At 45.7% G+C, this 25,409-nt stretch overlaps 5 protein-coding genes across 11 annotated transcripts in view; 3 read left to right on the forward strand and 2 right to left on the reverse strand.

Moving 5' to 3' along the window:
- xpo4 (exportin 4) overlaps window positions 1-3,128 on the forward strand; it is a 27,593-nt gene extending 24,465 nt beyond the window's left edge. The window contains exons 19-24 of the mRNA XM_055505375.1: window positions 78-258; window positions 334-455; window positions 537-667; window positions 988-1,105; window positions 1,262-1,354; window positions 1,762-3,128. Of these exons, the coding sequence (XP_055361350.1) occupies window positions 78-258; window positions 334-455; window positions 537-667; window positions 988-1,105; window positions 1,262-1,354; window positions 1,762-1,959 (843 nt within the window). The 3' untranslated portion in view covers window positions 1,960-3,128. The remainder of the gene's footprint in view (window positions 1-77; window positions 259-333; window positions 456-536; window positions 668-987; window positions 1,106-1,261; window positions 1,355-1,761) is intronic.
- On the reverse strand, window positions 2,153-7,040 carry il17d (interleukin 17d). Of its 2 annotated transcripts, none has more exons than XM_029136163.2 (3): window positions 6,313-7,040; window positions 5,903-6,200; window positions 2,153-2,278 (listed from the first exon to the last, which is right to left on the reverse strand). In XM_029136163.2, exons 1-3 carry the CDS (start codon window positions 6,654-6,656, stop codon window positions 2,264-2,266), a joined length of 657 nt encoding a protein of 218 aa, XP_028991996.1. In that variant the 5' UTR covers window positions 6,657-7,040; the 3' UTR covers window positions 2,153-2,263. The 2 variants fall into 2 exon arrangements, with proteins under 2 accessions (XP_028991996.1, XP_028991995.1); XM_029136162.2 differs by having other exon boundaries at window positions 5,903-6,221.
- eef1akmt1 (EEF1A lysine methyltransferase 1) lies at window positions 3,432-5,317 on the forward strand. 2 transcript variants are annotated; one of them, XM_029136164.3, is made up of 5 exons: window positions 3,432-3,574; window positions 3,696-3,860; window positions 3,973-4,055; window positions 4,213-4,502; window positions 4,881-5,317. In XM_029136164.3, the coding sequence occupies exons 2-5, from the start codon at window positions 3,714-3,716 to the stop codon at window positions 5,012-5,014; spliced, it is 654 nt and encodes a 217-aa protein (XP_028991997.1). In that variant the 5' UTR covers window positions 3,432-3,574; window positions 3,696-3,713; the 3' UTR covers window positions 5,015-5,317. The 2 variants fall into 2 exon arrangements, with proteins under 2 accessions (XP_028991997.1, XP_055361353.1); XM_055505378.1 differs by lacking the exon at window positions 3,432-3,574 and having other exon boundaries at window positions 3,626-3,860.
- Window positions 7,041-7,188: 148 nt separating the features above from the next.
- Window positions 7,189-17,925, reverse strand: ift88 (intraflagellar transport 88 homolog). Of its 5 annotated transcripts, none has more exons than XM_029136156.3 (26): window positions 17,727-17,925; window positions 17,459-17,521; window positions 17,305-17,364; window positions 17,137-17,190; window positions 16,968-17,031; window positions 16,732-16,801; window positions 16,438-16,528; window positions 16,128-16,229; window positions 15,814-15,916; window positions 15,180-15,526; window positions 15,003-15,073; window positions 14,797-14,883; window positions 14,384-14,483; window positions 13,388-13,474; window positions 13,107-13,293; window positions 12,882-12,990; window positions 12,615-12,765; window positions 12,412-12,527; window positions 12,242-12,294; window positions 12,051-12,116; window positions 11,843-11,949; window positions 10,206-10,269; window positions 10,009-10,056; window positions 9,379-9,402; window positions 8,045-8,152; window positions 7,189-7,883 (listed from the first exon to the last, which is right to left on the reverse strand). In XM_029136156.3, exons 1-26 carry the CDS (start codon window positions 17,805-17,807, stop codon window positions 7,762-7,764), a joined length of 2,535 nt encoding a protein of 844 aa, XP_028991989.1. In that variant the 5' UTR covers window positions 17,808-17,925; the 3' UTR covers window positions 7,189-7,761. The 5 variants fall into 5 exon arrangements, with proteins under 5 accessions (XP_028991989.1, XP_028991987.1, XP_055361351.1 ...); XM_029136154.3 differs by having other exon boundaries at window positions 10,200-10,269; XM_055505376.1 differs by lacking the exon at window positions 10,009-10,056.
- Window positions 17,926-18,024: 99 nt separating this feature from the next.
- On the forward strand, window positions 18,025-25,131 carry cryl1 (crystallin, lambda 1). The gene is made up of 9 exons (XM_029136997.3): window positions 18,025-18,347; window positions 18,962-19,069; window positions 19,490-19,616; window positions 20,590-20,751; window positions 20,994-21,089; window positions 21,202-21,300; window positions 23,527-23,635; window positions 24,511-24,617; window positions 24,818-25,131. Exons 1-9 carry the CDS (start codon window positions 18,322-18,324, stop codon window positions 24,920-24,922), a joined length of 939 nt encoding a protein of 312 aa, XP_028992830.1. The 5' UTR covers window positions 18,025-18,321; the 3' UTR covers window positions 24,923-25,131.
- Window positions 25,132-25,409: the final 278 nt, after the last annotated feature.

Below are 25,409 nucleotides of genomic sequence, written 5' to 3' on the forward strand. Positions count from 1 at the left end.
CATCACATCATGTCGTTCATCAATACCTGCAAACTCCATTAGACGTTAACCCGCCTGCTTTTCCTTCCCTCCTTCAGACTAAGTCTATGAAACTGTACGAAGCGTGTCTGACGTTACTTCAAGTTTACTCCAAAAACAACCAGAGCCGGAAGCGAAGCGACGCCACGGCCGAGGAGGACCAGTACCAGGACCTGCTGCTCATCATGGAGCTGCTCACCAACCTGCTCTCCAAGGAGTTCATCGACTTCAGCGACACTGGTTGGTGCTGATCTGGCCTGAAGCATCGTCACCGTCGTGGATCATGTCCTTCTGACTTACTTTCTTTTGTTGCAGATGAAGTGTTTCGGAACCAAGACCAGGGAACACCGGCCTCCAGTCGGACGGTATCGGCAGCAGACGTGGTTCTCTATGGTGTTAATATTGTTCTTCCACTCATGTCTCAGGATCTGCTCAAGGTGAAACTACGAGCGTTGAACTTACAGATGGCAGACGGACATTTAGTTTCCTCTGATCACTAACCTGTCTTTGTCTTCTAGTTCCCGTCTCTGTGTAACCAGTACTACAAACTCATCACATTCATCTGTGAGATCTTTCCAGAAAAGATCCCACAGCTGCCTGAGGAGCTCTTCAAGAGCCTGATGTTCTCCCTGGAGCTGGGAATGACCTCGTATCCTCCCAGTTATTGTCTATAATAACTCATAGTGATACTGTGATGTTTAATACTGAATATATGTGGAGCATCACTATTCTATCATTACTACCTGACAACTGAGGGACTGACACTTTATGTACACGTTCCTTTACACGTTCTCTCATCTAAATTTGCTACTGTAGCTCATTTATATAGGTTTTTAATGTCATGTCTAATAAACACTAATGTTACTTAGTATTTCACTGCCGTTACTGGTATATATGTGTCACACAGTACATTACTGCACAGCTGCAGCCAGTGTTTTATCGCGTGTAGTCTTTAACATCTGCCTGCAGCATGAGCGCAGAGATCAGCCAGCTGTGTTTGGAAGCTCTGTCGCCTCTGGCTGAACAATGTGCCAAAAACCAAGAGAAGGACACGCCTCTGTTCATCGCCACCCGCCACTTCCTCAAGGTACAGTTCACAGCTGGCAGGATGATTAGACATGGAAATATGTGGGTTTCATCACACTTGTTAAACAACAACAGCTTTAACAAACAGGCTGTTTCTCTGTTAAACAACATTTGCTGGTTGGAGCCTCAGATTCACTGGTTCATGCTTGTTCTTCAGTTGGTGTTTGACATGCTGGTCCTGCAGAAACACAACACAGAGATGACAGTGGCAGCAGGAGAGGCTCTTTACACACTCGTGTGCCTGCACCAAGTGAGTAACGAACATGAAACCCATCACTGTGCCGCCTGGTACCAAGACACAGATGAACAATCGTTACAGCAGCAGTGACACATTTACAGGCAGTAATGTTGCTGCTGTCCAGTGTCATGGCCTAAAAGCCCAGAACGCATCCAGACTCTAGAATCTTTTGTGATTATATTGTAGATTCAAAATCAAACTGGTCCGGTGCTTTTGCTTTGATTTTTAATTGTTTTGTTGCCCCCTAGTGGCTGATGTGTGTTATAGCACGAGTTTACTTATAATTGTACAGCTTCACTCTGACGTAATTAGGCAAATGGCCAAATTTCTTTATTTATCCACAATAGTTTAAGTGGAACAATGAAGTCATCAAATAAAACAACAGTGTTTATCCTGGTTCTGTGGCTCTCCCTCATCAGGCGGAGTACTCGGAGTTAGTGGAGACGCTGTTGTCCTCTCAGAGAGACGCCATCATCTACCAGAGGCTCGCAGACGCCTTCACTAAGCTGACGGCCAGCAGTACACCGCCCACCATGGACCGCAAGCAGAAGGTTGCCTTCCTCAAGAGCCTGGAGGAGTTTGTGGCCAATGTGGGCAGCCTGCTCTGCGTCAAATAAGTCCACTTTGACTCAGCAGCCAGTCACAGACCGCCTGTCCTCCCTCCGGTTTATCCCTAAGAACTATGGGTAGATGAGACGCGACGAACGCTCTGAGAACTCCTGTCTCCCCATCTGCTGTTTTTACCCTCAGTTTTACCCTCCTATCTTGCTGATCCAGTGTGATCAACTCGTGATGATAATGATGGTGTTACCATGGAGACTGCACTACAGACACACACTGGGTCAGAGCACCTTGTCCCGACGGAGCGCTGATCAGCAGCCGCCGTTCGGTGGAGTTGCCTCGCTGCCGAACTCCACCTCCTCATGTGCCTGGAGTCTGTGGAAGTACAAACACACACTGAGGGTTAAACAGTATTAATGGTTTGTTTTCCAGTGTGAGGTTTTGCAGTTGAGAGTATTGGAGGGGCCATTATGTTTCCAGAATGCTGTGGCGACCACCTCCCCACACACACACACACACACACACACACACACACACACACACACACACACACACACACACACACGTGTCACCAGAGTCCTTCCCAGAGTGCCTTTGTTTTGCTGATTGTTCTGTGTCTGTGTGGGTGTGTGCAACGTCGTACATCAACTGATGACAAACTGTGCCTGCCATTCACCAAAAACACATACAGACACGCACACAGAGACACGTGTAATGTTGCCGTGACAACAAAGGTTACGTCCAGCCTGGCGATGAACCACGCGGCAGGGTGACGTTTGTTTTCGTTTGGTAGCAACGAAAGAAAAACCAAAATCTGATTGTTTGACTAAAAGGTTTACTGTATATATAGAATTGTGTATATGTCAGACCAGGATGTTTTTATATGCCAGTTAGACGGAGAAACCGGCTCCGTCTTTACTTTCTGCAGTTTTTTGTTTGTTTTTGTTGGGAGGAACTCGTTGCTTCCCCTTCTGTCCAAGTTTGATCAGACCTGTAAAGTTTATCTGATTAGTTTCAGTATTTTTCTATTTTCACTCTTCAACACTGGACTGAAGCAGAGACTGTTGGAGTTGAAGGACAGCAATAACCAAATTAAAGGAGCAGAGCCACTTGTTGAAGCATTAAAGTAACGGATCCCTCCTCGTTTGGTGCACCATCCTGGAACAGAGGTTTTGCTATTGGTTCATGGTGTAAAACTGTACATAAACGTATTGTATAAAATGTTCTGGCCTCTTGAGTTTTCTATGTGACACGTAACGTTTGTTTATTTATTACTAAAATGCATGAAGGACAATATAAAGTCATGATTTCTTCTTACCACATTAGTCAAACCACAAACAAACTCCAGCAGAACGTATCTACCAGATGAAGTACTTTATAGCAATATGAGGTACTACTACTACTTACCACAAACAGTTTAATACAATAGTATTTGTACTGAGATGCTGATTTGTGGCATCGTTCTCGTCGAGTCACGTGGTGTAATTGAGATTATGAATGTATATGTCCAGGCCAAATTTCTCGTATGTTTCTCATAATTCGAACAACAGATGAGAAAAGATGAAAACACTTGTTGCCTAAAAACGAAATTACTGGTTTGTCCCTCGGTTTAAGCCGTACGATTACGTCATCATTCCGCGACTTCTCACGTGCAGTAAAGTTTCTTTTCAGGTAAGCTAGTTTTATTTCTGTTTTTCAAGAGTTTCTATTTTCTGTTTTTGTCTCTTTCTTACTTTTAGTCAAAGATCTATTTATAAGTCAAGAATGACTACGTTTGTTGATGTGCTTTCAGGTGTTCGGCTCCTTCATCATGAGCGACAGTGACGACGACGTGCCGACGCTGTCCGCTCACACTCTGGCCGCCCTGCAGGAGTTCTACACCGAGGCCCGGAGCGCCTCGACCCACAGCACCGAGCCGTCGGACCAGTTCTCTGTGGGGGCGGTGGAGGAGGACTGGGTGAGTCTGTTGTAGCGGTGAATGAGCAAACGAGTGGTCCGTGTAATAGCTGGTAGAACGACGTGGAGCTCCAGGTTTGACTTCATTCATGTTGGTACCGTCTGTCCTGCAGCGCATGAGCCAGTTCTGGTACAGCGACGACACTGCGACTCGGTTAGCGGAGGAAGCGGTGCGTGAAGCTGGAGACGGAGGCAGGTAAACACACACACACACACACACACACACACGCTCTTATGTGCAGCCACTGAGCCTCCTGCTAATCATAACATACAACCAAAGTACGGACGTCCCTCAGCAGCGGACACGTTCCACCTCAGGAACCCCACGGAACCTAACGCGTGGTTCCCCTCAGGATCGCGTGTGTGAGCGCGCCCAGCGTGTACCAGAAGCTGAAGCAGGGTGTGGTGGACGGTTCGGCCCGGGTCTCCGCTGTCGTCTTTGAGTTCGACCGTCGCTTCGCCACCTACGGTGACGACTTCGTCTTCTACGACTACAGCCGGCCGCTGTCGTTCCCCAGCAGCGTGGCTCCCCGGAGCTTCGACGTGGTCCTGGCCGATCCGCCCTATCTGTCCGAGGAGTGTCTGAGCAAAGTGGCCGAGACCGTCAAGTACCTGAGCAAAGGCAAAGTGCTGCTGTGCACAGGTGAGAGGACGCTGACGGCCTGTGCTGGCTGGGATGGTTCCTCCTGTTCAGACTGCACAGAAACGGCTGTAAACAGCTGGCCTTTAGTATTTAGAGTGAACAAGAGGAACCATCACAGCGGCATCAGTGTCCAACGGCACCTGATGGTTGTTTTAGGACGACAGGTTTTATTCATAATCTGCAGTAGAAACCAAAAAGGTTGTGATTTATCTCTTCTGCACCAGTTTAAATTCAATTTTACATCGTTTGTGAAGCTGCCTAAAATCCAGACGACTCTGGACTTTCATGTTTCTGAGACCAACCGTGAAAGCCTCATATGTGATGTGTTGATATTTCAGACGTTGTTCAGTGTTTTACATCAGACATCTTGTTCTGCAGGGGCCATCATGGAGAACGTGGCCAAAGACCTTCTGGGGGTGAAGATGTGCGGCTTCCGGCCCAAACACAACAGAAACCTGTCCAATGAGTTTCGCTGTTACGTCAACTACCCGTCTCAGCTGCTGAACGTCTGAGCAGCCGGAGGGAGACGACACACGGACACTTGTGCTTCTGAACTGTTAAAGACTCAGTTGGGACCTGCAGTAAAAGTGGAAATTGTGAACCAGCACCCTGTTAAGAGTGACCTTGAGTCAACCAGTTGACTTGTACAACAAATGATATATTAGACATTAATTACAATGTCATAAGATCAAATGTGCAAAATGTTTAGTGGTTTCAGCTTCTCCAGTGTGAGATTTTGCTGATATTATATGTTTGAAGACTTGTACGTTTACTCTCTGTATTAATTAAAGAGGAAGAGCTGCTTGTCTGAATAATTAGGATTTATTTCATGGCACCGGAGTCAATGAAGCCAAGCTACGTCACTCTTTACTGTTGTCCCACTTCTTTACACCAGGACATTAAAATCACATTTATTACATTATTCCTTCAAACTAAAGCTTTGTTGTACTGAGATGAAATGTCCACAGCTGTCTCTTACTCAGGCTAAACTACATTCAGCAGTTAAATTTTAATCACAAAGTTAGTTTGTATTGCGTTTCAGACCAAAAACTTTGGAAAAACTTTGCGTTTAATTAAGTTAGTTGTGGTTCTCGCTTTCGACGGTAGGTGGCGGTGTCGGCCAGGTCACGACCATTTACACACATTTTACTCAGGCTCAAGAGTTTACACGTGCCAACATTCGTCTTTCTCTGAAACACGTAAAAGCATTTCCTCCTCTAATTCTTCAACCATCACAGTGAAGCTCAGTTTATCGTATTCTGTGTAGGTTTTAAAGGTTCCTTCTTTCCACTCCAGCCAATTCAACAGGTGCCGTTTTCCCCATCTGAATCCTTGTAACCTGCAGCCAAGTGTAAAGAATAAAGCAGCGTCTGCCTCCAGGGACCCCCCCCCCCTCACACCTTCTTGCCTGCAGCGACGACCCGTTTGCCGTCTCTCGGTTCCGCCGCCTTCAGGCTCTGGTTGCTCTTCTCTCCGTCTCTCTCCTTGTGCAGCAGCGGCACGCACGTGCACCCCACGGCGATGGACACGTACCTCTCCGTGTAGGAGTGACGGCCACCGACGCAGGAGCCGGTTCTCCTGAGGATCACGGAGGGGGAGTAGACGGGCGTGCTGCGGTACTGGGCGCTCTCCTCCCCGTACGGGCCGAGCAGGCAGCCCTGACACAGGCAGTAGGCCTCGGGGACGTAGCGGGGGTACCTGGACGGGTTGTAGGAGATCCTGCACATGCGCAACACAACTGGTCATTGGTTTCTATGTATTCACCGTGCAGCGGATCGTCCGTCACGCGGAGCCTCCGCCTCCAGCTCACCTGTAGGCCCAGGGGGAGACGCTGAGCAGGTTGACCGGCAGGCGGCTCCCGCCGGCGGCCGCGGACCGTGCGGAGCTCGGGCAGCTCAGGTTGAGTTTGTCCTGCGGCTCCAGCTGCAGAGCGTGATGGAAGGCGCTCTTCACTCCCACCGAGAGCCGCCCGAACATCTGCTCCAGCAGCTCCTCCGGCAGGTCCAGACAGGACCGGCCGCCGGGGGCCTTCTTCCGGACCCGACTCGCCCCGGCCCCGCAGCCGAGCAGCAGCAGCGCGACCGGGAGCAGCAGTAACGGGACGCGGCTGCGACGCGTCAGCGTCATCATCATCTTCATCATCACCATCATCATTATAGTATCGAGTAAAAAGCAGAGAAACTCGCGTTCTGGTCGCGCGCTACTTCCCTCCGTTAGAATCCAAACTGTGTGTGGAGCGCAGGAAGAGCAGCGGCAGAACCGTCCGCGGTCCCGGCGTGGGACGCGACGCGGCGGCGCGCGGCCACGGACGCAGCGGAAACATCTTGGCGAAACACGGCTTCTCCCGGAGAAACAACGAGCGCTCAGGAGGGCGCTCCACACACACCTGCCGCTCCGCCAAGAGGACGCGCGCGCGCGTGCGTTTTCCGCCCGTGTGCGTAAAACCCGAGGAAGCGTTTGCGCGCTCCACCAGTCTCGACGCTAACGCGGACTTGGACCTGGTTCTGGAGGACGGGAAGTCCCGAGTGCTGCTCTGACGGACCGCTGCCTCTCACCAGTATCTGCCTCCTGTGACGTAGGCGCTCATGGAGAATGAGAGAATTTATGAGCGGCCCCAAACTAAAGCATCGGCGTAGAAAGAGTTTGAGGCATTTCTTTCGGAATGAAATTGATTGGTAGTTTTGGATTAAATACAAATTTCTTTTAATTATGAAGAACGACAAACTGAACAGACACGTAATAAACATTACACCGTGGGACTGGATCAGGTTCACTTTGAGATGCTGATGGACTTTGCAGCTTTGCAGGTTCACACGTGGAAACCAGCACACACTAAAACATTAGGACACTGATTGTTTTTTCATTGCTTTGGCGCCGGTCCCTGAACTGCGGCGAAGAGGAAACGCAAACATGCAGACTTTTAGGTTCTGCCAGGTTTAGTGACTGTTGTCGTGACCCGCGGTGGTTTTATTGAGCTGGAGCTCAGAGCCATGACTGTCTGAACAGACTGGACTGGAACCAGTGTGGCCTCTGCTAAACGCATACAGACATCTGAAGCTTTTTATGTCTCAGGAGTGAAACAACAGACTCTGCGCCTTCATTCCCACGACAGACACGTCAACCTTTGGTGTTTTCCACCTTTTGTACTTGTCAGTTTGGCTTTTGTGGCCTTTTAAAAGTTGCCAAGGAGGAAAGGTCAGACCCAGCAGTGGAGGTGGAGGTGGAGGTGGAGGTGGAGGCGGAGGCGGAGCAGAGGCAGCTACTCCGGCAGCAGGTCGTCTCCGAGCTCCTCATCTGCGAAGTCGTCGTCGTCCACGCGCCTCCTGGCCCCCGTCTTCGGTCTCTCCATCTGAGGCCCCAGCGGGTCCACGTAAGACGCATCTGCAGGAGGGGGACAGCTCCTTTAGTCCACAGGGAGCATGTGTGCGGTGCCGCTGCTGTTCTTATTACTTTAATAATCGCAACACAACAGCAACGAGCGCTGCAGTGTCCACTTCACAGCGGGTCAATGAATTCAGAGGTGAAGAGGGAAACAGTCCCACCTATTTCTTTTGGGCTGCTGGCCTCATAGGGCTCAGCGGAGGAGGGAAGTGACCTCATCTTGGCGCTCAGTCGCTCTCCTTTGGTGCTGCTGCTGCTGTGGCTGCTATCTGAAACACACATGCACGTACACACACACACACACACACAGAACATGGATTAACTTATGACTGTTTTAAAGCACTGGCCGTCATTTAATCAGTTCTTTAAAATGATCTACAGACCACCATTTCCCTTTATAATCCATTTATATATAAATGTGCTACATGATGTTTTAGGGTTTTAAGCACATAAATCTATTAGATAACACTGTTCTCCCTCTATTTGGGCGTTATTGCAGCCACCTTTTGCCGCGGCTCCGTGACCTCCTCTGACCCACAGCCGCCGCCTCACACGGAGCACTGACTGCTGCGTGTGAGGCGACGGCTCGGATGAGGCGCTCCAGTGAGCCGGAGGACAGGCGCGGTCACACACAGCGGCAGCGGCACATCTGGCTGGCAGGTAGCCGTGGAAACCGGCGGGAGGAACGGCGGAAAAACAGGAAGGAGAGGGAGGCGCCGCGCTCCACCCCCAGCCTGAGCCCAGTTCATCTTACACAAGGCCCACAAACTGCTGCCAATCTGGATGTTTGCTGGAAAATACCTCTTCCCCAGATTTTATTTTCTCGCAGAGTCTCTGCGGTATTTCGACTGAGCTCCATGGAAAAGAAGGATAACATGACAGGTCTCTTAAAACAGCTGCGAGTGCGTTTCTCCTCTGACTGATCGCTTTATGCCAGTACAGACGGCGCTATTTGGAAAAACACGAGGTTGAAGACAATTCTTAATAAAAACCCGTCAAAAAACAAAACAAGTCTCCCGCTTTGTGACAGTCGCAGATTTCGGAGCATGAGCAAACACACTATCGGCATTGGCATTCACTTTTCACACACGCTGCAAATACGCAGACGTTACAGGAACGATGGAAAACGCTCAGACGGCGCCCGACAGACGTCTCCACCTCAGAGCAGTGAGAGCAAACAGCCACCGCAGTCTGACCTCACAGCAGCCTGTCAGAGCTGGAGCAGCCTCACGTTTACCCACAGACGCCAGGTCCACGTCTGCTGGACACGCCACCGGTCACAGGCTGTCAATTTAACTATTACACACATTATAACAGTTTCATTCTCTCAGAGCAGCTACACACATCTTAGACTGAGACACTGAACAGCAAAGGGGAAGCAGAGATGCAGGAGCCACAGACGTAGTGCATGTAGATCTGAGCTGAGATGCACAGACAGAAGTGAAGGGTTTCTATGTGCGAGGAGCAGATGAACACTTTTTGGGGGTATATTCACCTGCTTTGGCGGTCTCTGATGAGCCTTAGGAGCAAGAGAGAGGTTGGAGGTTTAGTCGAATTCAAAGCTGTCACTACCCAACATGTTAAAGATCCTTCAGCAACACAGTTTTAACAAATCCAGACTTGGAGCTAAAAGCAGAGTCAATAAAGGCTCCTAAAGGTTTAATGTAATTTATGGTGACAGGATAATGGGAGGTTTGGCAGCACCGGGTGCACGTTAACAGGTGTCAGCAGGACACATATTTAACTACTGCTACGGGACATGGCCGTTCCCGTTGCACCACGCAGCACAGCTCTGCCTCTGCAGATGTTGGCAGGTCTCTGCTTCGTCTGGATCCTGTTTGAAATCTGTTGACGAGCCAGTCGTCCAGAAACGGAGCCGATCTAGAGTGTGTGTCTCTGCCTCCAGGTGTCACATTTGACATTTAAAATGACATTACAATGGCAGTGATTACGACCAGCTTCAAGAAACAAGACCAGGAAATGATGCTCTCCACTAACTACATGCCACCATTATCAGACGGCTGTAAATCCATTATAAAAAGATTCAAACGTAGCTGTAACCACTCAATGGAAACCTAAGAGTCCTCCTCCTCTACTCAGGACTCAGTGTGGTGCAGAGCTATACCCATGACGCTGGAAGCCTTAGGAGGAGTGACAACAGGTGTGAGGACCCCTGAGGACCAGCAGCAGGAGACGAAAGAAGAGGAAAGTAGAAAGAATGAGTAAAGGGCTCAGTTAAAACCACCAGCTGAACTCACTGGTCCTAAAGCAACACACATCACAGTAGAAATGTGACGGCAGCAGGTTCCTTTTCACCTTTACCTGCGCTCCCTGCGCTGCCCTCCCTCCGACCGCGGCCGCTGCCTTCCCGGCCCGACTTCACCCTCTGCAACGAAGAGAGAAGGAGGAGATCTGATAGAAGTCTGAGCAGAAATGAGAGAGTCCACAATCACGTTTAATCTACGACTGGTGGAGTCGACCTTAATTAAAAGCACAAACCTATTTTGGAAACTAACAACAAAAAACTCAAATGTAAGTTATTTAATACTCTTACGCAAGGTTTTGGGTCTAATGGCGCTGTCAGTGGTTTTATTAGCAGGATGAGATGTTTTTCGCTGTCACTCACTCTGGAAGACTTGGGGATTAATGAGTCAGCGCTCTGGCTCTCACCGTTTTATAATCCAACAGCGTCGCTGATTTAAGAGCAGCTGCTTGTGATTACAAAGAGTGGTCCTCCTCATACGTTCCTGGCTCTGATGAGCATCTCCACAGATCCTTCGCTCATGACCTCACTGACCCTGGCGCTCCTCCAGCCTCACATCTGCCATTTATTTCGGTTGTAGACGTGGTGAGTCACCAGTGATATTGTATGTAGCATAAATTAAGATAAGACAAATATTCCTGTGTTGCTGAATGTTGTGAATAAATACAACAGCAGAAGCAGAATATCTCTCAATCTGCTGTAAAGTACTAACTTATCAAAAGCACGTTACTGGAATCTATTCAATCGAATGGCTTCATACCACTGGAAAACAACAACAATCCTCTCATCTGAATATAATCACACCACTAACTACATCCATTTTTAGCCTTAATCATGATGGGAGGTTGTATAGTCCAGGTCCTGCTTCCTGTCCACTGAGCCTGGTTCTGCCTAGCGTTCGCTCACTGGAGGCTGTGGAGTTCGTCTCAACCTGGAGCTGAACTTGTTTTGATCTGATGATCTGATATGAATACATTTAATTGAAAGAAGATGAGCACTTTCATGCAGCATCAGACCTGTTGATGATTTTCCAAACACAACAACTACTCATACGTCAGGTGTTTAACAGCTGTGTGGAGCTAATGCTCCACTCGCTTTGATCCATGGACAATCAATTGCAAAGGAAAAAGTCTGTTCCTAATGAACTTCCAGAGCTGCAGAGACCGATGGCCTTCACGGTGACAGAACAGTTTGTGTTTTCAGTCAGAATATGATTAACAAAGGCTGTAAACACGTCCAGTAGAGACAGCTAACCATTTAAAACGTGGTGCCTAAGCTGACATTGTCATTGACACAATATAAGGAAGGCGTTTCTAATTCTGCATTACACGTGGATCAAGAGATGTTTAAGTGAAAATGTAAAATATGTTTCAGCTTTCTAAATCATTTTTTGATCTCTTTGACTTTTGGTGATACAGCCGGAGTTCTGTTTCTGTGGTTTCCTTTGTTCCCTGCCAAGATTCCTGCTAAATACTCAAGTGTCTTTCAGAATGAACAGATTCTGTATTTACTCTGTAGGAGTAGACAGTTCTCCATATGCCAACCAACCAACCAAGTAGGCGCCAAGTAGTGACAGTAGTCGACAGTAGTAGAAACTGGCTGATGGATGACTCAGCATTAGTTTGTGTGGACAGGTATAAACAGCTGCTGCGAATGCCAAAGGCATGCGACAACGTGGCGAAGAGGGGACTCGTACCTGTTCTCTGAGTTCCTTCATCTTCTCCACCTTCTTTAGTTTGGTGGCATATTCCTGGACTTCCTTCAGTCCCATGTCTGTGCACAGCCTCACCAGGAACCGCAGGCCTGGACCCAAGCACACAGTTTTAATTTTGTTTACTGTCTGAGCGATGGATTATGTGGAACCGAGTTTTGCTGAAAACTATCAAACAAACAGAGTGAGTTACATTCCACGTTTTCTGGAAACTTGCTGTGGATGTCTTTATAGGTGTCCAGAGCCTTCTGGTAGTTTCCTATGACAAAAAAAGAACTCAGCAAAGACGGCTTAAAGCTACAAAGATGAAACCATAAAGTTAAATATTACACGTCCTTTAACAAAGACAGAGTCTACTATTGTGCAGTACGATGCATCACCCACCACTCCTTCTGTAACAGCTCGCCACCATCAGCTGCCACTTCACCTGAGTTGGTCTGAGAAACAAAAGCATAAACAAGTCACAGCCACAAGCAAGATTACACCAGAAATATCTGGATTCAGCTACAAGACTAAAAACCATGTGTCTACACCCGCAGCTTCTGTTTACTTACTGTATGAGTGTGGCTCTTTCAAAGTACTGAATGGCTTTCTCACAGAACTGTGTCTCAATGTAATAAGCGCCGAGCCATTCAATAACATCGATGTTTGAAGGGAAGTACCTAAATGACTAAAACATGACCCAGCAACATCAGGAAACAATTAGACAAACAGCCCAGATGTGTCTTCAGACAGAAAAATGAAAAAATGCTAAAACCTCATAGTAGTACTGGAAAGCCTGAGACTTGTCCCCCTCGCTATCATGGAGTTCTCCCAGTTTGGCCAGTGCGTGTGGATCAGTGGGAGTTACACTGATCACCTGGATCAGCCACTCGATTGCTTGCTGTGGATCCTCCAGAAGCTCATAACTGAGATCAGCGAGTCAAGGACTTCAGACTGAATGAGCATCAAATAATAAACAGCAAGATTTGGTCACAGTCACCAAACACATAACTAACAGAGAACTGTGTGAGGAGCAGGATACAGGTGGGCCAGCTGGTACATGACTTGGGAACTGTTCCTCAGAATGGCATGGAGCTTCAGGAAGCAGTCCAGGGCGTCCTCCAGGCGGCTGAGCTTCTTATAGGTTAGTCCTGATTGAAGCAGTTAGAGGACAAACAGTGACTCCTCCTCGGACTAGTGACAGAGTATGTATGTATAGGCCAGGTTCTACCGTATGAATCCACCTCTGTGTGATCTACCAATTTACCCAGGTTGTAGAGGGCCTCGGTGCAGGAGGAATCGTTCCTCAGTGCCTCTTTGTAGAACTCTGCAGCCTTTTCATAGTCCTGCTTAACGAACACCGTGTTGCCCTTGTTGATGAGAGCTGCTGGGTTGTAGCGATCGGCGTTCATGGCGAGGTCAGAATATCGGTCAGCCTGGTCATAGTCCTTCTCCTGTTAAAGGCAAATATGGATGAAGCATCTGCTCAGTGCAGTGATTAAAGTCCTGATGCTATAGCTTTAGTGATACTTAAGAGAGGGGTCTCACCAGGAAGCAGAGGAAGGAGAGGTTGGTGGCTGCAGCGCTCTTCACTCTGCTGTCTTTCTTCTCAAATGTTTTCAAAGTCTCCACTGCCTGATGAGACAGGGTTAAATCTGTCAGACCGACACTGCACGGTTTTGTCCTTCTATTGTATCATCAAAAAAACTCTCCCCAGCACATAACACACAACACACACACAGCAGGAAGTTAAATATAAAAGCATGTCTCCTCTACGTTTAGCAGCATTTCTGTCTCAGCTACAGGTTACGAACTCACCACCACCGCCTGTTAACAGCTCCACCACAAACATGCAGCACATGTTCAACCTGTTTATTGTAGTTATAATATGTACACATTTCTGAGCTGCTCTGTGTCATCGGTCCTCTGATGTTAACCAGAGAGCAGCTGCTCCACGGACAAACCTGCTATTTGTCAGTGGAGAGCCTCCTATTGTTGGTCATAATTTCCTTTCTGTAAACAGAAAATAAATGGCTTTCCTTTCTTATGAGTGCTGTTATTTGGAAAAAGGCATGCTTAGGGAAAATGTGTGAAGGAGAACTCCATCAATAAATGCTAATATGGAAACTTAGGGAAACGTACCTCAACCTTAGGCATGCAGATGGGAAGGAAACAAGACAAAAGCAAGAGACAATGGAGGACAATGAGAAGGTCCAGCTTTCACAGGACAAGACTGATAAAAGCAGGGCTGACAAATTATTATGGAAACAATGTTGTCAAAAAAAGATCGAAAAAACATTTTTAACTTTAACTCAGCATTCAAAAATGAAATGTGAAATGTTTTACAAATAAGCTAAGTTCTGGTTCTGGATGCTGAACTAGTAACTAGTAATGTGAGCAATCAAGGAAGTTACTACGGAAGGATATTTTCAGGTTCTATTCAGTTCTTTAAAAATGATTGTGGGAGTAAAGTCATGAGTTCACCTTCCTCTAGTTCAAATGAGTCAAATGAGTCCCTCATACTGTTCAGTCAAACCCACTCACCTGGTTGAAGTCTTTCTGCCGGAGGTAGGTGATGGCTTTGTTTATCTCTAGATCATTGGCAAGTTCAACATACTGAGAGCTCTTTACCATGTCCACACACCTAAAGAAAAAAGCATGCTCATTATGTACATCACATTTTATGATGGACTATAAAACCTGGTCCCCTTTAGTTTCAAGCAGGTCTTAGGAACAGCACAATATCCTGAAGCTGAGCTTTGGCCTATAATGTGATATCCTCCTCTGTAACCTAAGAAACTTTGTACAATCTGGAAGCGATCAAATTAGGTTGCGCAGAACAGATGATACACTACATTCATCTGTTTTATACTTGATGAGGTGAGCAGCCAGTTTTGTAATTCACACAGTTCACGCCCTCTGGTGTTAAGATTTTAAGATTTAAAAAAGTAACAAACCAGTCAAATCCAGTAGCAAAAGAAGTCTCAATAGCTGGAGCGATGAGTTTGGCAGAAGTCATGATGTACTTCTCTGCCAGGACTTTTCTATAAATACATGCAGAAAACAGGACAGCAACTCAACAATAACAACAGAATAAAAAGAATGAACATACTATTTAAGAAAAAAAAAAAACTGTCTTCATTTTGTTTAAGAATTTTCTTACAGATTTCTTTCCATCTGGTGAAGTTTGTCATTCTTAATAGCCTCGATAACCATATTTGATTCTGTATCATCCTGAAAGAGGGAAACAAAGTTACATATGAGTAATAGAAGAAAGTGGAAATAACTGATCAATTTTACCAGCAGTGAAAAAGCTGATATCAGAATAAATATAACATACATTTGATGGGATGTACTTGTCTTCATCATCAATGCCCAACGGGACTGAAATGAGCTTCTGAAAGGCCTTCTTCATCCTCTCTTTATCACCAATGGCATAGTAGCACAAGATGAGGTTGAATCCTGTCTTGATGTTGGGGCTCTCACTCATGATGTGTTCAAAAGACGTAATGGCATCTGAGTACTGGCCGATGCGAACAAAGACCACGCCAATATTTTGCATGATCTTGATCCTCATTTCCTTGTGAGCGTTTGAGATCTGATCCAGAGCCATTCGATAGAACTTGATGGCTTTTGGGTAGTTTTTTTGTTTGAAGTATATGTTGGCCATGTTGACTTTCAGACGGCCTGAAGGAGCAGCACATGCAGACTTACAGATCTACGCCCTATGTACCACTGATACAGCAAATAACATGCAGGTCAAATTATTTAAGTACATTACATGAAACATTTTCTTAGTAGCAACCTGAATAGTTCAAACCAGTAATGGAAAGAAAAAAAGTGATTACTACAGATGCCAGTTTTTACCTGGAACCCTAAATTCTTTATTCCCACTAAACATTCTGTCGGTGAAATTAATAATTTTGCCTTACATGACTTATCAAAACGAGTATGAAGCTGTAAGGTCTGCTCACCTGCATTACTGAACATCTTGTTCTTTACAATAACCTGGTAGCTCCTCAGGGCGTCTGGGTACATTTCATTGTTGGCATACTGGTTGGCAAGGTTGAGCAAAACCTGGTAATGACAGAAACATTCAATATATTTAAGTAAAAAAGTAAAATCTCAACCTCATGATCAAGAAAAACAACAAATAAAAAATATATTTGAAATTTAAATGTCCACTTGAGTCTAACACTCAGTTGAGTTTTTTTTATGTCTTATTTGAGCATTCTTCATGAGGATGAACACTGAATCAGCCAACCTGGTGTGAAGCAGTCTTACTTACAGAGTAGGTGAGATCCACGTTGATGTCAGCATTTCCATTATGTTCTCTCTGTCTCACCAATATTCTCTCCTTCCTCCCAGCCTCTTTAGCTTTTTCAAGAGCCTGTAGAGACACATGCAGAAACCGAAAAAATATGTTCCCAACGTATAATGAGATATAAATAAGGTGTTTTTGACTAATAAACTTTAGACTCTGTCTTTGAACTTTGCACAACTACTTTATACACAGACTTACAAAAAACATTTCACATACTGTATATGTAAATAAAGGGTCCATTATTACTCAACAGTCAAAGAATTGACATTCTGACCAGCTGTATAGCTCCCATGCTCTGTGCCATGCAACTTTCTTCCAGCAAGTCATTCACTTTCTTCTCCAGGATCTTAATCTTCTCCTCAGGTCTGTAAGACCACAAAGAAACAAAATCTGATAATGTTTCAAACACTGTCACTCATGGCTTCTTCACTAAATGTATAAGCCAGAGTTTAGAAAAAACTCTATTAACTATTAAATATAAGTCTGTCTATTTTCTTTTAAATTGCAAAGATTTTTTTAAATGTAGGAATAATATTGAGAATTTTGTAAGTTGAGAGCAACAACTCACGTGTCCTCACTCCTTGTTTCAAGTGGAGGAGCAGGGCCTCTAGACTGGCCCAGAGGATCAAAGTTTGTGCCTAAAAACATAATAAAAACTGTTTAAAAAGTTCATCTGTCTTCATAGAGCGATACACACACAAGCTAAACACTGATTAGAAATTAACCCAAATTAACATATATGCAGGAAGATTCCCTAAAATAAATATAATAGACAAATTATATTGGTCACTTCTTTGAACTTACCTCGAGTCAGAGTGGAGGTGTAACCTGCTGCTCTGACAGCAGTCATTGGTCGGGCTGCTCCATCCTGAAAACATGGAAGCACACAGTGAATAAGTACAGTAATAAATACATTTAAGTATATCAGATTATGGAAAATAAAACCTGTACTTTAATGCTCAAGCCCTCTCACCTGCACAGCCCCGGTCATAGGTCTGCCCATTGAGGACACCATGGGGATCCGACTCTTTAAAAAACAGTATAAGGTACATCTGAATAAGTCAAGGATATTTCTCTGACGTCACTATTAAACATGCACGAGTAAGACCAGCACGTTCATTAAGAGAATCACTGTACTTACTCCAAAGGAAGATGCTAATGGCCTGGCTCCAATGGCAGTGCCAGGAAATTTAGCAGTCATCTGGAATATTGACAGCATCAATACAGACGATGAGGGAGTTATTAATTACCTGTAAGCCCCATCCACCCCTCTACTCTTCTGATAGTGTACTTACCGGGGGTCTTCTCCCATGACTTGTCCTCACAGCTTGCAGGAAGCCTACGTCATTCTCCAACTCCTTACAATGATTCAATAAATAAAGTCACATTTTGCCAAATGCAAACATATACATTGATATTGAACAAACAAATTAATAATTTGAAATAATATGTTGCGTTTTACCATCTGTCAAGCTCACAGATAACTTTGCATTAATTGTAACACCTGAAGGCAGACGCTAGCTAGCAGCTACAGTAACTCATATAGCGTAACTGCGAACCCACCTCGGAATCAAATGTTGGGTTATAGTCGTTGTAACCCGAATAAAGATCCTCCTCCTCTACAGCGAGATGAACATGCTCCATGTTGCTTTTCGTAGAAAAGCAATGTGACTTACGAAATGGACCTAAAACATTCACTTGTCTACGCGAGGTAACGGTAAAAAAAATTGTTGTCGTTTTGTAAGAATTCAATCCCAGAACCCCTAGCGCGTTAACTTTTGAAGCTTTTGATTGGTCACTTAGGCGTCAATCATTATGTACCGTGGCTACAATTGGTTGAAACGGAGTGTTCTCGTTGCTAGGATACAGGTGTACGCTGTTCGAAGAAACATGCTGTTTTTGCACTGCTACGCTTTAGTTAAGTCTTAGAATAAATAAATATAATTTATTAGCAAATATTATCCTATTATTGTCGGATGCGGGTTATGTGCTTTATTGTCAGGGGAAAGAAACGTTCACCTGGGCTCTTTGGACCCTCCAGGTTACCGTACCGACGTCTAGCAGCGTGACTCTGTGAAGGCGGTACATTAGTCCTGTTAGAAAAATCACCACTGTACGTCTACTGAGCTTTTAATATCACAACATAAGCTCGTCTAACATGAAGACGATCACTGTAATCGGCAGGTGAGCATCACTGCATGAATTCCATGTTTACCATTCATTTGAAACGCAGCTGCCTGTTCAGCTTTATGTGAAATACCGCTGTTTGTTGCACAATAAAGTTTGACAAAGGTGATTTTGCGTGCAATTTGTCTTATTGCTTAAATCATAATGTTAATTCACATTTTCACATTGCTATGCAGCACTTATCAGCCTGTATGCAGTAGCCAGGGAAGTTGTGTACGTTTACACTTTAACCAGTTTGACCCTTTGTCCATAATTTCTTCACACTCAGCTTAACTTGGCCCCAGATGTGACCTGAAAAGCAAACACTCAAAACTTCACAGCTAAAGCTTTACTACTTTGAGTTTCCGTATGAGCTCGAGCCATTATATCTGATGTACAGGACAGATGTGACCAGAAGCTGAATCCACTGATACTCTGAACTCACTGCTTGCAACAGCTCAGACGCTGATGTGTGAACACAGAACAGGAACAGGAACCTTAGGTCAGCATGTTTAAAAATGGGCAACAAGCAGAGTCATGAACCTGAGCTGTCTGTGTTCAGCTAACCTCTAATAGTGTGTTTGTGAACGTTGATAATGACAAAGCCTCCTCACTGTGTGTCCATGTTTTAGTGGGCTGATCGGCCGCTCCTGGTCTATGGTGTTTACCAGTGGAGGCTTCAGGGTAAAGATCTATGACAACCAACCAGAACAGGCTGCTAAGGCCATCACAGAGATCAGGTGAGCCAAACTTACATTTGCACAACCAAACCTCTTATTATCTATATTTATTTACAGTTCAACGTCTTGGTCAGCTGTATGCGTCACATGGACTTTGTATATAGAGTTCTTTCTTCCAGTGCTGACAGTGGAGGCAGTGCCCATTGACAATGCAGGATCTGTGGTTTCCTCTTAAGTCAAACAAACATTTTGAACGAATCATCACTGGCTAAATGTGATTAGATTACCCAGCAGAGGGGGTCATTGTACTAGACATTACCTTCTACTGATTTGTTTTAACATCAAGTGCAGCCTGTGTTTTTGCAGTTGCATTTTTGCTTATGATTCATTAAAAGAGTTAAAAGATAATGTGTTACATGTTTTTAGAGATTTCAGAGTGTTTGGGTGCATGAGTACCTCTCCTGCTTTGTGTCCATTCAGGAAACAGATGGAGGAGCTGGAGGAAGCCCACATGCTGAGAGGGGAGCTGACAGCGGTGCAGCAGCTTTCCCTTATCAGCAGTTATGATGACCTCGCTCAGGCACTGGAGGGAGCCTTCTTTGTCCAGGTATTAGACAACCCCCTTCCCCAGTAAATGTAAATTCAACATTCTCTCCCCAATAGTGAAATCAGAGTAATTACAGGTTGACTAAACTGTTTGTTTCAGTTGATTGTTAAGTGCAGATCAATGGTTAATTTGTGGGACATATGGCTCAAGTCATAGTCAGATTATGAATAGAGTTTAATATTATAGGCAGGAAATATGACAATAGGTCTCTACAGACACAAAGGTTGTAAACTTGTCATGCATTACTGAACATACTTTCAGATCTGTAGCCTCTATGTGCAAACTGTGACACTCCTGCTTAAAATAACAAAAAGAGTTACTTTTTAAACCCAAGAAAGTGTTTTGTGAGCCACTCTGACTAAACCACAGACAATGGAGCTCTTCACCACTGAGCACAGAGAGGCAGCTCAGACCAGATAAATCAATACTTTCTGCTGACCTTATCCTAACAGGGAACAGTGAGTACCTAGAGGAAATATGCAGGATTTAAAAAGACAAGTTTCATGATAGTATGAAAACATCAGACACAAGTCTTAGGGATTTTCTAGTGAAGTGAAGGATCTACAGGAGGTTGAGTCATTTCACTGAGTCATTGAATTTCTTTTGTGTACGACATGTGGTATAGTAGACTTTACATACTGTACCACTCCTTACATTCTTTACTTACTTGCTTCAGAGCATCATTTCCAGCTCATTCACTTATAGCTTTGCATGTTCAGTTTTAGAAGGATGTGAATAAAACTCTTTGTCAAGATTTACTAATTTAGGTGTTTCCAAATGATGGTCTCTAAGTAGTTCAATGTGGATTATTTATTATGTTACTGTATGTTTATGATGGTTGTTTTATATCCAGCTAAAGCTGCATGCTGCACCATATGTTACAAAGACAAATTTTCTAACTTTAGCGCAGAACTTGAAGCAACAGGACCTTGTTGTGGCTGCATCTTTACGTTAAGTGTGACTGTGTTACCAGGAGTGTGTATTTGAGAACCTGGAGGTCAAACAGAGCGTCTTCCAGGACACAGAGCGTCTTGTGGGGGAGGATGTCATCTTGAGCAGCTCTACCTCCTGCCTGGTGCCAAGTGACGTCTTCTCCAAAGTCCAGAACAGGCGTCGATGCCTCGTCTCCCATCCGGTCAGTACCTCGGTCCTGGTGCCGGTGGGAACTGTAAAGCCTAGAAGTCTGTGAATTAGGGAACTTGACACAGGTTCTCCTTCCTGTTAGGTGACACATGTCAGCTGCATGTGTGAATGGCTAAATTAGTTGTACCCAAGCTTAAGACACTTAAGCAATCCAGGGACAGTCAGTGTTTGGACTGTAGTGTGTATTAACCAGTGAATGATCTACATGATGAGGGGTTGTTCTGGCCTGCCCAGGTTAACCCACCCTACTATGTCAAACTGGTGGAGCTGGTGCCACACCCAGAGACGACAGCAGCTGTTATGAATGCCACCTATGCACTCATGACCAAGGTAAAGCTGCGAGCTGCATTTCATATTAAAATAATACATTTTCTAAAAAAATGTATTGCATTGAGTAGTGACATGTTATCACTGACAGCCTGATTAATCGCTCTCATTTCAGGTCGGCCAAGCACCCATCCGCCTCAAGAAAGAGATCGATGGCTTTGCCCTCAACAGAGTCCAGGCGGCCATCACCGCAGAGTCCTGGAGGCTGGTCCAGGTCAGTGTCTATGTGGCCAGTGTTGCTGATAACTCATATTCATAACCCTACAAATCCGTAAGGGGTGATAATTAACATAGCGTATCTAGTTACGCTCCTCGGCCTCGGCCAAGCCCAGCGTGGCTGAGGGATGCTCTCCATGGCTCCGTAACAGAAGCGGAGCAGAGGAAGCCTTCGGCCTGTGATGACAGGCGCTATTACATGATCAGCCCCAGAAGAAATGGTTAGAACGGTAATAAGGATGATGACAGCAGTTCTTTGAGTTGAGCTCACGTCTCTTCTCACTGAGATTTGCTTTGACATCACAATGACCTCAAATCACCTAATTACATAATAAGACAGCAGAGATTTGAGAAGATTTACATGTTTTGCAGAATGTTTGCTGCCAATTTCTTGGTCCAGTTTTACGTGACTTTTGAGTTTATGTAATATTTGATTAGTTACTACTGTTTTGTTCATATTTTCTTAAAGCATAAATATGAACTACAAGACTTTTATTATGTCTTGTGTTTGTTAATACTGACTGAACTTCAATTAACAAGGCTTCCAAGATGCTGATGGAGTTGACCTTCAGTTAGTAACAACAAAGCTACAACGCTAAATGTTCATGTAGTATGAGATCACGTTTTCTGTGTGAACACTGAACATCCAGGTTTTTGATGAAGAAAACACGACGGGTACGTACACGTGTCAGGGCTTGTTATTTGCAGCAAATGTCCCAGGTTTGTCACAGTTCGGATTTTTAAGAATTTGTCTTGAAGTGATACTTTGTGTCTTGAGGAGTGTCTTGGTTCACTGATGAGCTAAGTGGGCCTGCAGTCAAGTGAAGCCCTTGTTATAAACACTTCATGTACTTCAGGCTTCTGGGAATTGAATCCTTCGTTGTACTTCAGAGAATAAAGCCCCGCCCCCTGGACTCTGAGCTGGATATAAAATAACATCCATGCATCCATCATGTGATATTTGTGTCTCCACACGGGCCTGTGAACGCGCAGAGTCATCTCGACATGACATTCCATATCATCTATGGATCACGGACTTGTGAGGCTCCGGTGGAGGAGAATTAACCCAGAGGGCAGCCTTGGGTCCCAGCTGACAAAAATGTCACACTGCTGTTAAAAGTGTCAGACTTGCAGCTGCTTCGTAGAACATCCTGACCCGTAACACTGCGTTAGAATCATCCAACGCATTTACAAAATAAAAGTATGTTAAACAAGTCTGGACTGGACCGTTATCAACAGCACTGCGTGTGCTGTTTACTGGGATGAGTCATGGTTAGTTAGTACTAACTGTACTGGTCACAGAGCAGGTAGGAATGTTTTAGCTCGAGCCAAACCAAGAGCGAACCTGTCGTATACGATCACTCCCTTTTGATGAACTAGTAAATCCTGAAAATGAATTGGTCTTGCCTCAGAATCTGTTTTCCACTGTGCTCGTGCCAGGTCACGTGTGTGAAACTAAACGAGTTGTTTATGAGCTGTCAGATCAAAATCAGCTGAACTGGGTGAAGCATCTGACCTGAGCCTCACACTGTGGAGGGACGGCTCCCTGGAGAAGCTGGATCCTGTTCTGGAGAGTGGCTCCCAACAAGTGGAAGCTGCTGCAGCACCAGCGTCTATTCAGTCCACAGAGCGTCCCCATTATGGAGCCGCTCTGCGTCACACAGAGAATGGACTCTGATTCAGAGCCAGTGTTGGAAAGCAGAGTGGCTGAGAAAGCAGCTCATTACCCACAGTGATTACAGCGGAGAAAATACCCCACCTATCGTCCTGTTTTACTCGGATAACAGGCCCGTTGTTGGACGCCCGGTCCAAACAAAGACGACCCTGTCCTTTTCCTCCCGCTCGCCCTACTTGCTGTATCCAAGCTTTGATTTCCTCAGTGGTTGGCCAGCGGGTATCTCTAACTCAGAGACACCTGAACCACTCCCTCTGTCTCCATCCAGCGATGGATGGAAGGCCCGCTCCTCCCTGCCCTGCATACATAATCCTGAGGCTGATTTGGTGGATTAGAGAAACTGTATCTGGTGGGAGTAGTCTGCCGATCAAAGGAAATGTAGCTGGTCCGGACTGGGGGCAAAAGTGAAATATGACTTGTTGAAAAATCTTCAGTCCTGTGTTTGTTGGCAGCTCAGTGGGAAACAGAGATGAGACCGCTGTGTCTGCTCTCTGTATGTGGTCTCTCTGCATTAACGGCTGGTGACCTCTTCTTCTCCTACTCCACCAGGACGGCATCGTCTCCGTCAAGGACATTGACCTGGTGATGTCAGAGGGGCTGGGAATGCGTTACGCTTTTATCGGTCCCATGGAAACGATGCACCTCAATGCACCTGAAGGTAAGCAGGGTTCCTACGCAGTCGACCCACTGGATGCAGTAAATGTGTTGAGGCGCCGTAAGACTCTAAGGAGTGAATGGTTTCATAAAACCTGAGGACGTCTGAGCCGCCATATGCACCGTGTATTACAGCATACGGCGGTGATCTGGACGTGCAGGAGAATGAAACCTCAGGCAGATGGAGAATATCAAAAGGGAGTGTGAAACCCAGAGAGTAGCCCTGACACACACACACACGCACACACACACCCTGGCCGGACAAAGCGGCCTTTTGATGGGCAGCGATGAATGCACTCCCTCACACCAGTAATCTAAACCTCCCAGAGCCCACGCCGTGCCCTTCCATTCATGTGCCAGATCGACCTGTAGTTACGCTGCTCAGGCTCTCTGCCGCTCCTTCTCTCCAGGAAACAGTCAGATAATGTACCGGGCCGATGGCTCAGACCTTCTCCTGTTGTGACTTCCCATCCTTGCATCGTTCCAATCAGATACCGCTATCGTGTCTGTGAGCTGGCTTTTGGAAACCACTGAATGATCCACTCACCTATTTCTCGTTTTCAACTTAACTCTTTGGTTTTTTATTGTATCACTACAGACTAAACACACATGTTGGAGCTTTGCAAACGTGGAGGGTTTTATTTGTCTTTTCTAAAGTGACACTAGTTCCTACTCCCACACAGCTCGGTTGGTTGTAGGTAGCTGGTGCTTATCACACTGCGCTGTCAGGAGCCGCCGCCGCCTCGTCATTGGCTTCTGCTGTACAGCTTTTCATACTGTGACCATGTTTCCTGTGGATGAAGCAGTTACTGTGCGTTCTGCGCTCTGGTTGTGATGCCCTTTGCTTCTTGTCCGTGTGATTTCTGGGTCTTCCCACAGGTTTAGGAGACTACATGAACCGTTACGGACGGAGCATAACGAGGATGCTGAACTCCTTCGGGCCTGTGCCCGACTTCCTCAGCCAGACATCCAAGAACATCATTAACGTGAGTAAGAAGGCAGCAAAGGCTCCCCGTGGTCGTTAGGGGTTACGACTAACGAGCAAAGCGAGGAGCTGCTCTGGATAATCAGTGCAGCTTTGACCCAGGTCTGATTTAAACGCGTCTCTTTTCTGAGCAGGAATTAGCAGAAACAAACTAACGGCTAAGAAAGCAGGGTTTCCCTCATGTTGTCCTCTTGTGCGCAGGAGATGTGTGAGCTCATTCCCAGCGACCAGCAGCATCTGTCAGGCAGGAGGGAGAGGAGGGACCAGCTCCTCCTGGGTCTGGCCAAGCTGAAGAAGGACCACTAGGACCGGGATCAGGATCACGGCCTCAGCCTTTGACCCAAAATGATAAAATATGGATACAGATGTGTGAACAATGAAGGCGACAACAACATTTTACATATATACTGTACATGTTGTTGTTACTGAGCCGCTGAACGCCACACAAAGGCCTCCTGTGCAAACGAGACCAGCAAAAACAGCGATAATACAATAAAATCATACATTTGAATTGACTTTCTTTGTGTGTTGAGTCTTTTTTTCCAGCGGAACCAACCGATGGCGTCCAGCACATTTAATGCTCATTAAAGCAGTGGATGAAAACGTGTCACGAGGGCCTTTAAGCTCAATGTGTCAGTGTTCTGCTCATGTCACACTAGCATCAGAGCATTAACCGTCACACTGAGCTGCTGCTCGTACAGTTACGTGGAGTCAAAGTAGTGACGACTTTCCGCCACTTCCTGTTCGACTTCTGCTCCCGTCACTTTTGAAGCTCCAGCGTCACACGTGTGAT

Source organism: Betta splendens, chromosome 21, assembly GCF_900634795.4.
Source record: "Betta splendens chromosome 21, fBetSpl5.4, whole genome shotgun sequence".
Classification (NCBI taxonomy): domain Eukaryota; kingdom Metazoa; phylum Chordata; class Actinopteri; order Anabantiformes; family Osphronemidae; genus Betta; species Betta splendens.

Bases quoted from the DNA above. Each gene is read 5' to 3' on its own strand.
- cryl1 (XM_029136997.3), top strand. From the start codon at position 18,322: ATGAAGACGATCACTGTAATCGGCAG. The intron at 18,348-18,961 runs GTGAGCATCACT...TCCATGTTTTAG, and splicing joins ACGATCACTGTAATCGGCAG to TGGGCTGATCGGCCGCTCCT. The intron at 24,618-24,817 runs GTGAGTAAGAAG...TCTTGTGCGCAG, and splicing joins CATCCAAGAACATCATTAAC to GAGATGTGTGAGCTCATTCC.
- ift88 (XM_029136154.3), bottom strand. From the start codon at position 17,807: ATGGAGCATGTTCATCTCGCTGTAGAGGAGGAGGATCTTTATTCGGGT. The intron at 14,884-15,002 runs GTAAGAAAATTC...ATGTATTTATAG, and splicing joins CACCAGATGGAAAGAAATCT to AAAAGTCCTGGCAGAGAAGT. The intron at 12,295-12,411 runs GTAAGTAAACAG...TTTGTTTCTCAG, and splicing joins GAAAGAGCCACACTCATACA to ACCAACTCAGGTGAAGTGGC.
- eef1akmt1 (XM_055505378.1), top strand. From the start codon at position 3,684: ATGTGCTTTCAGGTGTTCGGCTCCTTCATCATGAGCGACAGTGACGAC. The intron at 3,861-3,972 runs GTGAGTCTGTTG...TCTGTCCTGCAG, and splicing joins GGGCGGTGGAGGAGGACTGG to CGCATGAGCCAGTTCTGGTA. The intron at 4,056-4,212 runs GTAAACACACAC...GGTTCCCCTCAG, and splicing joins GAAGCTGGAGACGGAGGCAG to GATCGCGTGTGTGAGCGCGC.
- il17d (XM_029136162.2), bottom strand. From the start codon at position 6,656: ATGATGATGGTGATGATGAAGATGATGATGACGCTGACGCGTCGCAGC. The intron at 6,222-6,312 runs GTGAGCTGGAGG...GCGCATGTGCAG, and splicing joins GTCTCCCCCTGGGCCTACAG to GATCTCCTACAACCCGTCCA.